Source organism: Nothoprocta perdicaria, unplaced genomic scaffold, assembly GCF_003342845.1.
Source record: "Nothoprocta perdicaria isolate Ctin4 unplaced genomic scaffold, notPer1 scaffold_105, whole genome shotgun sequence".
NCBI classification, from domain to species: Eukaryota; Metazoa; Chordata; class Aves; order Tinamiformes; family Tinamidae; genus Nothoprocta; species Nothoprocta perdicaria.
Genome location: NW_020454150.1, coordinates 1,924,200 through 1,940,280, shown reverse-complemented (window position 1 = coordinate 1,940,280; position 16,081 = coordinate 1,924,200). Strand labels below are relative to the sequence as shown.

Genomic DNA, 16,081 nt, shown 5'->3' with positions numbered 1-16,081 from the left:
AATCATATCCCCTCTGAGCCGTCTCTTCTCCAGAGAAAAAAGGCCCAGCTCACTCAGCCTCTCTTCATACGCGAGATGTTCCATTCCCTTAATCATCCTGGTTGCCCTTCTCTGGACCCTCTCCAGAAGCTCCACGTCCTTCCTATACTGGGGTGCCCAGAACTGAACACAGTACTCCAGGTGCGRCCTCATAAATACTACTTGGGGATGAACAAGAGCTGCCTAGTGTTTTTAAAGAGAAGSATTTAAGATGATCTGGCTCGAGGTTGGGGGATTTTCTAAGCAAGAAAAGTACTATGGTATCTAAAGAGAGGAATTTCAACCAACAAGTTGGTTGAAGTTCAAGTAGAACGCRCCCTTCTTGTACAAGTAGCTTTTCCAGGTTATTTTAAACTCCTAACCACCTAAGGATAAAATAAATCATGAACAAAAACACTGTTTGGTCAGGAGTAACCGTGGAGCAGTTGCAYGTTGGTTCCTGTGGGCACAATATACAGGACGTTCCAAGGCAAAGGAGGCCTCCAGTGCCAGAGCCCCGGTCCTCTCTTAGGATGAGCACKAGACCTCTCCACAGAAGGACACTCACAGAAATGGCTGTGATGGGATGGTAATCCACACCAGACTGGCCAAAGCTCAATTCYGTCAACATATAGTGGTGACATGGCTTAAAAGGACTGTTTTCCTTGAACAAAGGTCATCTTTCCCTTCCGCTCATAGCTAACAGCGCTGAATGAAGTTTTATAAACTGTCACTGATGGGGGCAGCCGCCTTTCTCCTCCTTAGCCAACACTTGTGTTTTAAAATACTGCCTAATGATATAAGGAAATTTCAGAGTTAAGATTTTCATGATTTTATTCTTTAATTAGGAAAATTAAAAGCCTGCAGCCAGGTTGCCTTAAACTGCAGGCATATGTATTTTTATTCTCTAAGGCCTATTAAGTACAGAGGAAATGGTTTACTTATTTTTTTATACTACACACCTGGAAATTTCCATTCTTTACAGGCAGGCAGGCATTCCTCCAAGTGAGGAGGTCTCCAGCACTAAGGACCTCAAAGGAAGACTTCATAATCCTCCAGTAAAGCCACTTGAACTGCCTCCAAGAACCCCCGTTCCCACCTCTGAAACAAGTTTCTGCCCAACCCAAATAAAGCAGCATTCCAGGTGCATTGGAGCGCATTCCCCAGCCTTCCAAGCTCCCAGGGAACACACGAGCCCTCCTGTGCGGGGTGGCAGCCGCGGCACCCGGCTGCTCCGCATCACTGCCATGTACCCACCGCGGCCGTAGCCTCCCACACAGCGCTCAGCTTGGCTGCGTGTGCTGGGGGGCAGAGCAGCAACTTAGAAAACCATGTTCAAATACTTCTCTTACRTGGTATGACAGCAAAACCTGCAGGCCAGTACACAAAACATCTGCTGAACTGCCAGAGCTTGATGCTAAGAGCACTGCGTTATTCCAACTTGAAGCTTTTAGAGACGATGCCCTCAGAGACACTGCAAGCAGAACCCGGCTCCCTCCGTAAAACACCCTGCCAAGGAAACTTGTTATTGCAATGGCCACACGCAATGCGTCGAGGACAAGCAACTACATATACTGAAAACCCAGGGACAGCGTTTGCTGCCCAAGAAAAGGGCTGGCGGGGCAGTGAGCAGAGCTTAGTGTTTAAGTAATTCCTTCATTCTTAACCCAGCTCACAAGTGAGGAAGGGAAGCCGAGGTGAAGAAAGCTATGAGGTTAATCACCAAAAAAAGAGCTTTAGAGGTTTTTCTCCCCAAGGGCAATCACAAAAGAAAATAAGTAAAAAGATTAAAACAATGTCCAGAAGCAACAATCATAGGGAGAAGAGCATGGCTTGATTGCACTGCATACTCCATGCTCATCAGACTACAAATTTAAGCCACATATATGAGGAGTGTAAAAAAATGCATCTGAGAGTAAAAATAATTCAAGCTGAATTTCATTTATGCAACAATAGAGAGAGATTTCATGCATTTCAATTAGCATCAGCAACCCACAGGTTTTTTATGGCACACACCTGGGTGACGTGTGGATGCAGGGGTGGGAAGGCAGTCAGATGCCCAACAGGATCACATAATTCTGAGGGAGGGAATAGGCAACTGCTGCATCTAGAAAAACCCACTCCCCTCTGCTGATAAGCAGAGTCTGTATTTCCAACAAGACAAGGAGATCCAGAGAYGACATCCTGGAAAATAAGTTTCTGAAATCATCATAGCTTCAGACTCTACCTAATACCACAGGTATCAGGGTGCAGATCAATACTGCTGGCAGCCCTGGGGAATGCTTTCTGGGATAGGTCGTATCCCACTGGCACACATTTTGGATGGTCTAACAGGTAAAGGCACATACTTAAGAGAAACACCACCACCASGTTTATACTAAACACCAAACACACACTGAAAGGCCAAACGTGCAGCGTATGAACAGTCTCAAGGTAGGCATTAGTCTGCCTGTGGTGTTTTCAGTAACAGTGCTCAGAAGACCCTGATTCTTGCTAAAAGAGCTGTTAAGGACATGTAGAACCTTCACTTACTTTATGGGTTCATTTTCCCAGTACATACTGGACTAAGCTGGAACAGCTCTTCAGAAACCCAGCCGTGATTCGGTGCTTCAGCAGAGAGCTTACCGGCTCAGCGATGCTGTCCYGGCCGCCAGCGATGCCAGCAGCACCTCACCGGGCTCCTGCAATAGCAGGGACCGTGTCTCCTGGTCAGGAATATCTCCTCTCCTGTCCCACATAGCAAGGGCTGTAGACTCTACCTTCTCCTTCTACACACTGAGGACAGCCTTGCTGTGGCTCCACAGGGCAGGTGAAGCAATCAGCTCCTTAAGCAGCAGCAACTGATACCTATTTATGAGGTAATTGCTGCATTTAGAGAGGATTAAGCACCTGAACTCTCTTTCCGAGAGAGGCAAAGGCCACCCTGCCCCCGGGGAGGCTTCTCAGGTGCACCTGGGCTCACTTCAGACCTGCTGCAGGAGCAAACTGCAAGTACAGGCACTGCCTTCCTCGCCTCGCACCTGCCCCGTGAGCAGTGGCTGCAGCGAGGYGCAGCTTGGTGCTGCAGGGACCTGGAGGGAACCAGAGCCAGGACAGAGCTGTGGGGGACGGAGCGTGGCCGCCCTTCCCAGGGCCCTCTCCACAACGCCCCGTTACAAGCACAACACTCTCAAAAGCAGCGCGAGGCTGGAGCGGAGCCCCACCTCCTCCAGGAGCGTAATGGGAATGCTAATGGAAACAGGCAGCATGGAAACAAGGCAGGTTAAATCCAGCTAACTTCAGCCTGTGTTTGGAAAACTGTACACAGCTAGAGCAGGCCAATTTGTACAAATCAGTGGTTAGATTAATACTTCTGCAAGAGAATGCAGCCTAGAACATAAAACCCGCCTGCCAACAAATAAAATAGCTGTCAGGCAACCTGCATTCAACACATTTAAATCAGGCAAACCCAATGGCAGGACATTTTCTCCCACAAAGCAGTTGAAATCCTGGCAAGGAAAACAAAGAGCAAGCAAGGAAGCAACAACTTTGCCTGCTCCAGATAGCCCAGCCTTTGGCAAGAAGCCACATCTCCCTATGATTCCCTGGTCCCGTCGGGAAAATACCAGAATGTTCATTTTCGGAGCTTGCACTGTCCCTTTGTTTTCATTAACACGACTGTCTTTTCCATGGAGGTTTGATACTGCTTATCTTTTTAAACAAGTTTTTTTTTGATCATATGCTCTGCTGACACCAAAATCACTTTGTGCAATGACTCTATCCCTGCAGTGCCCACACCACTTTGTCCCGTGGTTTAACAGAAAGAGCGAGACACTCAAATCTTTGCACTGTTTAAATGTTATTTTATTAAATATCTTCAGTTCAAGGTTTCATTGTAACAAAGCTATGAAGGTTCTACCAACATTCAGACCAAACAAACAAACACTAGCTAACTTTGTTTTAATTATTTCTATATCATGCAAAAAATTCTGCATCAAATGCCTTCCATTTCCTGTTTAAAATGTGATATTTATAATATATATTATATAGATGCTTATATTAGCCCCATAAGAGAACATTAAGAATGCTAAAGGTGTACAGCTGTGTTTGATAATGGCCATACCAAGCTAAGGTTCTCATTAACTTAAAAGGAAACAAAACAAACAAMCAAAAAAAAACCCAAAGAGAGTTTGTCTCCAAGACTGTGCAAAACCAAAAAAAAAATTCTTTCTTTTTAAATTTACTCTGAAATATGCAGATACTTAATACAGAGGGTTCTCTTTTTAATTAGGAATAATCATCAGGTAAAGAGACAAGGAAGATCAGACCTAAAGAAGGCATGCATAATGGTTTGTATTTATCTTTTTAAAACTGCATAATTGTCATCTCCTATCTGCTCTCTCTTTGTGGCTTTTTTTAAAAAAAAATGTCAGGATAAAATAGCAAGGCTTTTTACTTTTCCACTTCACTTGCTGGCTTAGTGCTGTCTTAAAAATGTTTTGCGATAATAAAATCTAGTGTTTGCCCCCTATGGACTCAATCCCCACACTCCTCCCCTGGGTGGCAGAGGGAGCAGAGATGTGTGTGTGTTCAGACAAACCCTGGGAAGCAGGGATGGTCTTTTCCTTCATCTTGGGTTGGCTGCTCTAATCCTGCTGTGGGATAGCACCTCTCTAACAAAGGCAGCTGAGAGCTACACGGTACAAAGTGACAGCTCCACTTTGTGTAACAGCTTTTACTTTCTGCATTCTGCTAAATAAGGATTAAAATTCCAAATTAGCTTTCCTCTCTTCCATAGCCTGCAAAGAYGTTGCCTCACACTTGGTATGCTGTCAATGCAATCACTTCAAATCCCTGGAAAGATCCAGAAATGATTGCGGGTAGAAAGAAATTGAGGTAAAAGCCCACCCAACTTCTGTAAGTAGCAAGCAAGCCTGTGCCTTCCCCTTTGGTCAAGGTAAATCCCGTTCCTGAAAGGGTCCATCAGGAAAGCTGTTGTCTTCTTGGGGCTAGGACCCATTTTTGGTAAGGTCAACAAAACAACTCCACATTCCCCAGCTAATGAATAAAGGAAGCAGACTCCCCTTCCAGCAAAGGATAGAAAGGGAGGTGAATTGGCCCAAAGGACAAACATCAGATCATATGTGCTAATTCTCTTTACCCTCTGCTGAATCCACGCGGTATCATCTAACGCTCAGAGGCGGCACCAGGAGGTGGCCTGGAGTCCTTCGGCTACAGTTTGTTGAGGTTCTGATCTGATAGTTTTCTGTGTTACAACATCACTGTAAAAAATAGAAAAATTACCCAAATAAACACTAGGAAACATGACACTTACAAACATCAGATGGGTTAGTGGGAGGGAGAAGCACCTGGCTGGGGTTGCTGGCTCCCACTGCTACTKGATGCGGAGATCAAACAAATCAACCAGGAGGCCAGTAAACCCCTTGAATTCTATGGGTGCATATATTTCAGTATAAAAAACACACGCTATTTATGCCTCATATAGGAGTGTATGTGCAAGTCTTCATGAAGAACGTAACACTAAGTTTCTTGTCTGCTTCCTAAGGAACACGTGTTCTGCAGCACTGTGGATCCCAACTATGCTACTAGAAAGAACAAAAAAAAAAAAAAGGAAAAAAGGAAGTCCCATATATTTACCCTCTGCCGCAAAATTCTTCACTCTTAACACAATGCCTTTTTTTTTTCTTTTTTTTTTTTAAATTAAATAAGCTGGCTTCAAACATCTGTGTTTGGCCAGGTAGTGGCTGTTTCTAAAATCAGTATCTCTGAAGAGCAAGCTTCTATTTAAGTTATATATTTACTTAAATCCATTTCTTATTTATCCCTACTTTCACCTTTACTTTTAAATCAACATCTCACTTTGTTTTTCTTTTTCTTTTCTTTTTTTTTTTTTTTTTTTTTAAAAAAGAAGTCTCTTTTGGGATCCAGCAGCCGAGCGAGCAGCTTTCCGTAGCGTTGTTGCCGCGCAGAAGGAATCCGGGCTGCGGTCAGTCTGCTGGGCAGCAGGGAGAGAAGCGTCCCTGCTCTCTCTCCAGCCCCAATCTCCGCGGCGGCTCCTCTGGGGTCTCCTCGGCGCCCGTCGCGACGCAGCCCGAATGCCACGGAGCTCCCCGGGGCTCTGCGGAGCACCGTGCAGCAGGCACTGCCCARGCTGCCTCCTCYTTGCTCTCCTCCTCTCTTTCTCTCTCCTTCACTTTTGCTTGCCCCCTCGCTTCATTCCTGCAAGATGTTCCAGCTGCTGCCATTTTCTTAGTCCTGGGAGAGGGGGGCGTGTTGGATAATCTGTCATTTATTTAGCATTATTCCTGTTTTTGTTATTTTGTACAAACAGTATGTCTTTTTTTTCTTCTTTTTTTTCTTTTTTTTCTTTTTTTTTTTTTTTTTAAGATTTAAAAACACCTTCGTACAGCAGAAACAGACACGATGGATCCATGGAAAACAACAGAAAGGCAGCGCCCGGAGCATCAGATGCATGCAGGGTTTCGTGCACTTGGCGGCTGCCTGCTTGTAATTTGTATTTATTTATTTATTTACTTTTTTAACGTCAAAACGGACATGACCATTGCTGTCACTCAGGCACTCCAGAGCTGCTTGCTAAGAAGGTATTGCCCTCCAGCTGAGTATCTCCACAAGTTGCTGCAGTCAGGAACATGCAGTGTCCACCCAGAAAGGACAGGACAGAACGGGATGAAATATGGAAGGAAATAAAGGCAGAAGTTAGCTGCACACAATCAATAACACAGATTTTTTTTTTTCCCCTACAGATTAATTACTGGGTACTGGGACAAACTCTTCCTAATGCCAAGCAGATTAGGGCTGGTGAGGAGAGTCCCTAAGACAAGAGGTGCACACTCTCCATGCACTGGCTGTGGACACCAATGAATACAAATTACTTGCTAAAAAATTACTTGTTTGCCTGGACCAGAGTGGGGGCCGCTATCTGACAGGGATATGTCTCAGAAGCTGAAGTTTCCCAACAGATCATCAAAGAATCTGTCCCTAAGGAGTAGTCTGTGTCTCCCAAATGGCTTTTGCTTGATTAGGAATATTTTTTCTCTCTCTCCTTCTCTCTCTCTCTCTCTCTCTCTCTCTCTCTCTCTCTCCCCCCCCCTTTTCTCTTTCTCTCTTTGACTGTATAGTTTGCAGTAAGTTCCTCTCTGGAAGTTCTCAACAGCTCCACAGATACTGTCTATTGTTCAGGTTTACAAAGGTGTAGCTCCAGAAACAATTTATACCAAAGGCTTCTCCTGACTAGTTGTGTGTCAAATAACTGGGTTTATTTTCATCAGTCATATTCACTATCGTCTTCCCAGCTGAAAGAACAGCCGAGATCATCTACTTAGTTTTCTAACATTTCTTAGGTTTGCAAAGCTTTTTCACAACTACCTTATTAGTTCTCTCCCTTCTTGATGCCTACCATCTCTCTACAACAAAGTTCCCTGATTACTCTCTCTCAGACAGCTTGCATTTAAGGCTAGTTTCTTTTCAAAGTGACTTAAGCAAACCAGAACTTTTTTACAAGTGTGACTTGCACACAGTTACACTTCCTTTGGAAGCCAAAAATGCACACAAGCACATCAATTTAGTTTATAGACGTCAAAAAATATTCTTTTAACCAACATTTTGTGCTTTGGAAATGGTTCCTACACTGTAGCTTCCAGGAGCTCTCCAAAACCTCCTTTTGGAGGAGGTGYAACATGTGAGCAGCCGAGTGAAGGGAATGCACCTCTTCTCTGGCAGCTGAGGCTCCTCGTTCCTAGGCTTCCTCAGAACTCCTAGGCACTGCCACCAACTCATACTGATCTTTATTAATTTGATCTGCATGTTTTTCAAGACTCTACAGTAGACTAAATCCAGGAGAGAATTCTCTTGACATCTCTTTGATGCAAATAAGTTTTTTCTTCCCCTTCCCCACTGAAAAGGCTTTATCCTCCTCACTGCTTTACTCTCTGGAAATACTGCTGATTGACCAGCTCCTTTCAAAGCTTTCTGATGCACCCAACTGGCTTTTGCTCTTCAAATTCCATCTGTGACCTCTCTGCGATTTGCTTGGGATGGTTCCCATTCCTTTCTGTTGCTCTCAATAGGGCCAAATCCCCCACAACACGTTAGAAGAACTTACTCTTAAGCAGTACACAGATCTAAGACTCAAAGAGTACCTATACTTGAATCATTTATGGTGAAATGACAAAAACATAAGTGCAGGTGCACATTCCCCAGGTGCATCAACACAAGGTTTCCACAAAGTGTCAGTTTGTGTGTTTGTTATTAAATAGAAGACAAACAGTAAAAAGGTCTTAAGATTAGGGAACTTCGGTCTGTAAAATTATGTAACATAACACTTTAGCATACAATGAAAGGGGGCAGAAAGACTTTGTACATCTAAGTAAGAGAAGTAAGTAGGGCAATAAAAAAACTAAAACAGCTACATGGTGTAAATGTAATGGTGTAAGTGTAAATACTGCTGTCCTTCAAGGACAGAAAACGATTCTTTGCTCATATCAAATTTTATGATTAAAGCTTCCTCCCATACTGAATTATAGTAAGCTACCTGGGAGATATTTTAAATCCTCTGATAAAATTTCTTTAGTATCTTTTCCTCTATATTTTCTCCATACTGCACAYTGAATAGCATTAACTAACCACAAAGTTGGTAGAAAAGTTTGTATGAATATTTACTCTTATGATGTGACAATTATAGTATATACATTTTATGATATGTTTTCTAGAGTCTGACATTCCCATAAAGATGCCTGTACTAATAGACTGGAAAAGTAAATCCCTGAAACCTGGGAACGGCAGGGATTCAGGGAACAGCAAGGTGGGTACCCCACGAGGTACTCCTTGCCCTCTGCTTTGCTTTGCAGGTGGATCAGCCCTCTCCCCAGCACCGAGCTGAGCATCTGTGGGGAAGCACCGCCGGGACAGGGGCAGCCGCCCTCGGGCACACCTACCTGGCACCTGACTCACATTGCTGGGAATGGCAGATGATCCTAGGCAATCCCTACAACAGGGATGCAGGGAAAGGAATGCCAGCTCACAAGTGGGATTTTCAGCCTGCACACAGCAAGAACGCTGCTTTCTCACAGCCAGCTAGGAAGTTCCCGAGCTGCCCCACGCAGCAGCGCCCGCTGCTCCCTCCGCGCGCGCCCGTACCCGTGCYGGATCCTCACTGGAGGGGCGCCGCGGGTGCTCCGGAGCAGTGGTAGTGCACGTTGAGCCACTTGCCGTCGCGGCGGTGCCACACGCGGGTCTCCTCGGACTGCGTGGTGCGGGGCCGGCCCTGGCCGTCGATGTACTGCGTGAGGCGGATGTAGGCGATGCACGCGGCATCCTCCCCGATGACGTGCACGTGCGGGTTCAGGATCGTCGTGTGGATTGGCTTGCTGTTCTTGGACAGCACTGGCACAACACGTAAAACCATCAGCTTCATTTTGCCACTAAGAGGAAACACCTTCCCTGCCCCTCCAATGTGTTTGTGTTTACTCACCTCCAAATGGATTCTGGGGCACAACAAAAATCACTCCTGTAATTTTCCAGGCAAAATCCCAGCAATTCTTTCCCCCATCACTTGTYCTTCTTCTTTCTAAATTGAGCCTTTATTATTCCCTAGAATCACCTTGCCCCTTTGCTCGCACTTCTTCTCTAAGCTATACATCACTGGTGTTGTTTCCTCAGACACAGGAAAAGACGTTTTAATTATCAGAATATTGCTACAAGAGTCAATTATCAGGAAACCTTTTAGCTAGGCCTGCATTAAATATGAGCAGGCCCCCAGAGAAGGGAGAAGTCACTCCAGAACAGGTACCTGAGAGAGAAGATCTCTCTGCACACTTACCACTACGAATTACCTGCTAAGGGCCTTGAACTAACCTCTCCTAAATAAAACAAATTAAACAGCTGAGGATTTAACTTTCCAGTTATCTCATCCTGTGGAGACATCCAGGAAGGGAGGCAACTATGGCGTGTGTGTTACCCACATCCCTGTAAGTGACAGCCTTTCTCTCAACTCTCCTTGTCCCCCAGCTGACAAGGTGACCCTTGTATCCACATAAGGGGTTCATTAGGTGTTAGGAGATCTGAAACAGTCCAGAGAAAACTCCAAGTGAAGGCTCAGCTATCTTTATGTGTGACTGCATAGCATGCCTAAGTCAAACATACAGGTTGCTTCCATCGATACATGTTCATTTTTCCATTTCCATATCAGTAGAAAATCCAGTCCCTCACCTTTTAAACCCACTTCTTTCCATACYGGCAAAACATTTGCACCAGGCAAACTGGAACGTGGTAGTGAARGGAACTGAGGGTTAGAAGTGACTCTGTGGCTCAGAAAGGCTTTGGAGAGAAAGCATGCTGGCTTTTGTGAACGCCTCACCATCTACACAGAATGAGCCTACATAAGCACTGACAGTCTTCCCCCAAAAGCCAAAGTTACGGCATAAAAGAAGCTGCGAGAAAAGGCTCTTGGTATTACCAAATCTAACCACTCACAGTTCTCAAAGTAAAACTTGTGGAAATCCATTCCCTCAACGAGGTTTCCCAGTGCTTCAGGTTCAAATGACGTCAAGCCAGGATCACAGATTTTCCTGAAGAATAGAAAAGCAAAACAAAAACACGCCACAGCCTTAGAGCCTGCGCTGAACCCAAAGGTTATTTACACCCTGAAGAACTTGTGAACGTTGCACCTCGCACCCTGTGTGCACCTAGCGATAGCCTTACTCTGAGGATTAAGTCCCTGGAGGATTGAGGCCTAATGCAGCAACACAAAACTGGTGCTTCTTACAGGCTCTCGTGAAACAGGCCTCTGCATTTCTGCTATTTCTTCCCTCTCTGCCCACCTCAGTGCTCTCTCCTCCCTTACAAAAGGATATTTTACTCTTGCTTTTTGATACCTGGCTGCTACTTGAACCTCCTGTAAAGGAATCAACCACATCTTGAGTACAGTTGATGGAAGCTAAAAAACATGATGCTTTCTACTGTGTGTGGCCAACAACAGCCACCAGTACCTCTGCACTTGTGCACAAACGGGTGAACAACCTGCCAGAGGCATCTGTGCACTAGCCAGCTGTACTTACGTATATGCCTCAAAGTCTCCATTGTTGATGGCTTCTATCAGTTGCTCCGTTATCTTAATGATCTCTTGCTTACGCACTGTGGACAAGAAGAAAGAGCAATTTAACGGTGCATGAGACTTGAATGGGAATATGGGGCTAAGTGGGTGATTCCTACAAGCAATTTGCAGCACACCATTAGTCTGGGTCTCATAGGATGCTGCTCCCTGCATTCTGGAGACGTGCAGTAATGACAGCCATCCATATGAGGGTAGGGGAACAGTGGTATGAAAAGGGAGCGGTGATCCTATAATGCAGAGAAGGGGGAAATAAAGATACTTATCCTATTGAACTTGTTTCTTCTAAAAAGATTTGGCTTAGTAACCAGGGCTGTGTCCTGAACGACAGCTCTAGGTGCTTCTAGGAGTCTGACCTAGAATGTCAGTAAACCGACCAACCTGAAGCGCTTGTCTGGCAGCTGTAAGATGGGCAAAACTCTCCAGCACAGCAGCCGTACAAGCACGGCCGCCGCACAGATCAAGCCCATCGTAAAAAGTCTCCCAACAACTTGCCTGTCACCATCACCAGTACACCAGATACTATGAGTGCTGCAAACAAGCATTTGGGACACACAGCAATAACTGCTGAAAGCTAGAAGGACAGTCAAAGCAGGATACACGAGTGGATGGACAGGTACATAGTCTGCAGCATGCACACTATAGGAACACGCTGTTTTTCAGGCAACTAACTCTGCCGATCCCTATGACAGATCTTTTTAGCTCTCTCTCACAGTACTGCATTAACTCAGCCTGGGGCATGGGCTCTGAGATGAACGAAGGCTGATGACTAGTCATCTACTGTGGATCCAGTCCCTTTCTGGCCAGCACCCCTCAGCTTCCTTCTCTCAGCTTCCCACAGCTGACAATCTAGCTCCCAGCGAGGCTTCAATTCACTTGCCCTGATTTTGGTGACATCTGAAATGCAGATGTCTCAAACAGAATTAGTTGCCTGACCATCTCTTCTTTCATGTCTGAAAATAAGAAGGCACCTCTGGAAAACTCATCTGAGATATTTCAGATACTTTTTATCAGGGAAATGATGTTTAAAAGAAGCTAGGTTGGATTTAAATGACAAGTCAGGGAAGATGCATTCTGCACTAGATGCCAGATGCCAGTCTGAACTGCTCTTCCCCTTGAGCTCCATGCAGTACCTCAACCCAAAGCACAGCTGAAGACTAGCAAGAASATAATCTCACTGGTGTCTGCATCCATTCTGGAAATCCTGTAAGAAATTTATACTACCCAGCTAGGCACAGAAAAAAAATGGCTTATGATAGTAAGGGAGGTTTTCCTGCTAGTGCTGTAACATCCTATTTCTATATGTAGAATGAGGTATGCAGGGAACAGATCAAAGGGACGTGTTAGGTTTTGTCTGTTATGAAAAGTGTTGTGACAAGCAAGTCGCTTGGTGTCAAAGCGATGCCCACACGGGGCTCTCCCACCCCACACTGAGGGCATGGGATGTGCAGAGTCCCAGGGAGAGGCCCTGCCTGGGATAAGGTGGGAGATGGGCAGGCCACAGCCCCCCCCGGCCAGCTCATCTCGAGGCATCTCCCCACACGTCCCTACGCAGCAGCATTCACCCTGCATGTGGCACAAGCCCAGTGCTCCAACCTGCACCTCTGGCTTTCACTGTGCACCCCAACGAGACCGACCGGCAGCGGGGGACCCGTTTGTGCCGGGATGGGGGCTGCGGGGCTGCACAGGCCCGAGCTCCGGGTGCCGCTCGCTCCGGGTGCCGCTCGCTCCGGGTGCCGCTCGCTCCGGGTGCCCATCCCGGGGCGCCCCGGCCGGCGCCGCGTGACCCGCGCGCCCTTCCCGGGCCTGTCCCCCCTGCGCGGCCTCCAGGGCGGCCTCCCCGCGGCCCCGGCGCGCCCCCTGGCGGCCCCTGGCGGCGCCGCGGAGCGCGGGAAGGCTGAGGCGGCCGCGCGGAGCAGCGAGAGGGCCGCGCGGGACGGGACGGGACGGGACGGGACGGCGTTAGTGGCACTACCCGCTATGGCAGCCAGCCGCTAACTTACGCGGTGCGCTGTTAAGGGCAAAGGGAACTACTGGAGTGAGCAGCGGCTCCGACCGAGCGCGCTCGAACTCCAATGTCTGCCCTGGGCTGTCCCAGGCAAGCAGCTTCTCTTCGCAAGACTGTGTAGCTGCAAAACAAATGTAAGCGTTAAAATAAACGAACAGAAAGCCAAACAAAAACCAGCAAAGAGGCACAAACACACACAGCCCCAACCAGAAAGCCAAACAAAAACCAGCAAAGAGACACAAACACACACAGCCCCAACCAGAAAGCCAGACAAAAACCAGCGAAGAGGCACAAACACACAGAGCACAACCCCCCGGGCACACAGAGACATCCACATCCTGGCACCTCTGCCCGCTTGGTGGCCTCTGGCACAGGGGCYGTGCTGGGCTCTGCTCTGAGGGGGTCACTGGCACCCAGGCAGGAGACCCCTCACAACACAGTGGGAATCACCGATGCTGCAGTCTGGGGACGACCTAACAGGCTGGTCAGAGCGGTGGCACAGCAGCACATGGGCAAGCACAAGAGACAAGGGAAGGGGAAAGGAAGCAGTGCATCCGCGTCACTGCGGATCTCAGCTTGGGGAGGTGCAGGCAGTGGGGATGCTGCCCTGCTCAGTAAGCTGGTGATTTGGCGCTGCTCGGGGTGTTGCGGTAGGACCTTTCTACAAGCAAGAGGCACAGCTTAAGAAAGCTGTGATGGGTATTTCATAGCAAAAAAAGACTTAAGAGATCATGTCCCTTCCAGTCTGACTAGACAAAACACCTTCCCCATGCGCCTCAAACTCAGCGGTTTCACATTCCTAGCACAGCGTCAAAAATAGCAGAGAGGCTCTGAGCTGCATGCAGGAAACCAGGGAAAGAAGACAAGAAGAGACAGAAGAGGGCAGCCCTAATCCTTCTTCATAGCCTTCACCATCTCAACAGATGGATCAAACTACACCAGCTCATGCAAGGGATCATTCCTATACATCTCTAAACAGTCAGAAAAGGAGTCAGGTAGTGGGAAGGCTGGAAACCCCACCAAAGTCTTCTCCAACTTAAAACTTCTTACACTTTCTTGGTTTCTCAGCCACAGGCTCCTCTACAGAGGCAGCCAGTTCAGGAAGGAACACCCTTCCTGAAATAGGAACAAAATACACATAGCAGACGGACTAACCAAGGTCCCAATTAACTGAGATAGTGAGAGAGACATGGAAGGAAAAGCACACAACAGAGATGCCCCTCAGATCCACCATTATCTAAGGGTTTTCATTTGGAGCACCTAAGTGGATCCAGAAATGCTGAGGGGTCTTCCCAGAGCCACATCCTCACTCTTGGAGCATCCCCAAAACAGTCTGCAAAAGCTACTTGTCCTCCATTCTGTACTTCCCRAGCACCATCTGTATCTGAGGAACTGAAAAGTTCTCGATCAAACAGGACTGAACTCAGCCTCACAAATCCCCTCCAAAGCAGGTCTGTACCATTGTGTACATTTACAGAAAGGCAATCAGAGATGCAGTGACCTGCCTGAGGCAAGCCCAAAAGACAACATCTGCAACTGCAAAGAACTGCATACCTGACCCGGAGGAAAGCAAGGGAATGGAATTAGGATGAAATTAGCTAGGATGAGGTTTTGTCTTGTCTTTTTTATTTTTTATTTTCTCCAAAAGGGGAAGGAAAATTTGGAGAATTTCATTGTGCAAGGAGGGGATTTTGAAGGAAGGGAGATGATTTCTTTTTATTCTGGAGTATTGGAAATGAAAAAAAAATCAACATTCTGGGAGGAAGGGCAGGAAAAATGGGAAAGGTGGAGGGAAGTGTTGGAAAAAGATGCCGTGAAGCACTGCACCCCTGGACTTACTGGCTGAGAAACAGAGAGAAAGCTGGGACTGCATGGACTCAGTCTGTGTTTTGCTCTCACTGTGCCTCCGTCCTTCAAGCACTGAGCTGCCGTCCCCGGTGGAGAGCGGGGGAGCTAGCATGGCAGGGAATTAAAACACARACACAAACAAAACACGCAAGTTCAGTAAATAAAAAAAGAGAAAGGAAACAGGAGAACATCAAAGAAACCACAATGCTGGGCACAAAACATGCAGGAGTATCCTCCAGGCCAAAGCCAAGTAGGCAGCTCCACAGCATGGTCCTGCTGGGCGACTTGTAAGCACATGGCGGGGCGCAAGCTGCTCCCTTTAGTCCCACAGCAGTGGGAGCAACACAGCCTTGAGGCAGCTGTCACCAATGTATCACCAYGTCCCATGCTCCACAGCAGAGCAGATCTGCTTAACCTGCCTCTGCTGAAAGTAAGAGGTGACAAGAAGTGTACAAGCACTTCCCTCCTCCCAGCGTCATGGCCATGCAGAATGCTGGTAACTCCAACGCACCCAGAGCTTTTGGGCTATTTCATTTTGCACTGAGTGTCTGCTTAGCTGAAAACATGGAAGGGCAGGGTGTGAATGGGAGGCATCTGGTGAATGCTRCTGTACTTAGAAGTAAAGCACTAACATTACCCATTAGAGCTGTCCATAGCACAAATCACTACTGTGCAAGCTCCTTCCTTCTCAACCACAATTCTAATGCTCCCTTCTATTAAAAATATATTCCAACAGCTCTGCCAATAAATCTCAGTCATGATCTGCAGCAATGCAGCCCTGTATAATTCTTCAGTGCATCCAGTTCAGGCAAACAGTCAGCTGCCCTCCTTCCCACCTCCCTTCCATCCCAGTCCTGGCCCTTCTCTCTTCGCAGCACCCATATTCTTGACTTGAATGGGTTCMATCTTGGGAACTCTCCTGGACAGAAACTGCCAAAGCAGGCAGCTCTTTGGACAAATATCTGTTCTGAACTGATATCCAGCAGAGATTAGATAAATCCATTTCATTATCATATTATGAAAATCATCCAGTTCCCTTCCTTCAAAGCTTTATTCTTAAGCCATGCTTCCTCTTCGGG

At 46.9% G+C, this 16,081-nt stretch overlaps 1 protein-coding gene and 1 long non-coding RNA gene across 3 annotated transcripts in view; both read right to left on the bottom strand.

Annotated features, from left to right (window-relative positions):
• The window catches only part of LOC112951856, a 97,885-nt gene extending 95,307 nt beyond the window's left edge, over nt 1–2,578 (bottom strand). For both annotated transcript variants that reach the window (XR_003250284.1, XR_003250283.1), the window contains exon 1: nt 2,551–2,578. This is a non-coding gene — a long non-coding RNA (uncharacterized LOC112951856). The remainder of the gene's footprint in view (nt 1–2,550) is intronic.
• A 1,371-nt stretch (nt 2,579–3,949) lies between these two features.
• Nucleotides 3,950–16,081, bottom strand: part of CAMK2G (calcium/calmodulin dependent protein kinase II gamma) — a 103,179-nt gene continuing 91,047 nt past the window's right edge. Inside the window, exons 17-22 of the mRNA XM_026044507.1 lie at nt 14,994–15,107; nt 13,150–13,275; nt 11,094–11,169; nt 10,510–10,604; nt 9,175–9,420; nt 3,950–6,654 (exon numbers count right to left, since the gene is read on the bottom strand). Of these exons, the coding sequence (XP_025900292.1) occupies nt 9,188–9,420; nt 10,510–10,604; nt 11,094–11,169; nt 13,150–13,275; nt 14,994–15,107 (644 nt within the window). The 3' untranslated portion in view covers nt 3,950–6,654; nt 9,175–9,187. The remainder of the gene's footprint in view (nt 6,655–9,174; nt 9,421–10,509; nt 10,605–11,093; nt 11,170–13,149; nt 13,276–14,993; nt 15,108–16,081) is intronic.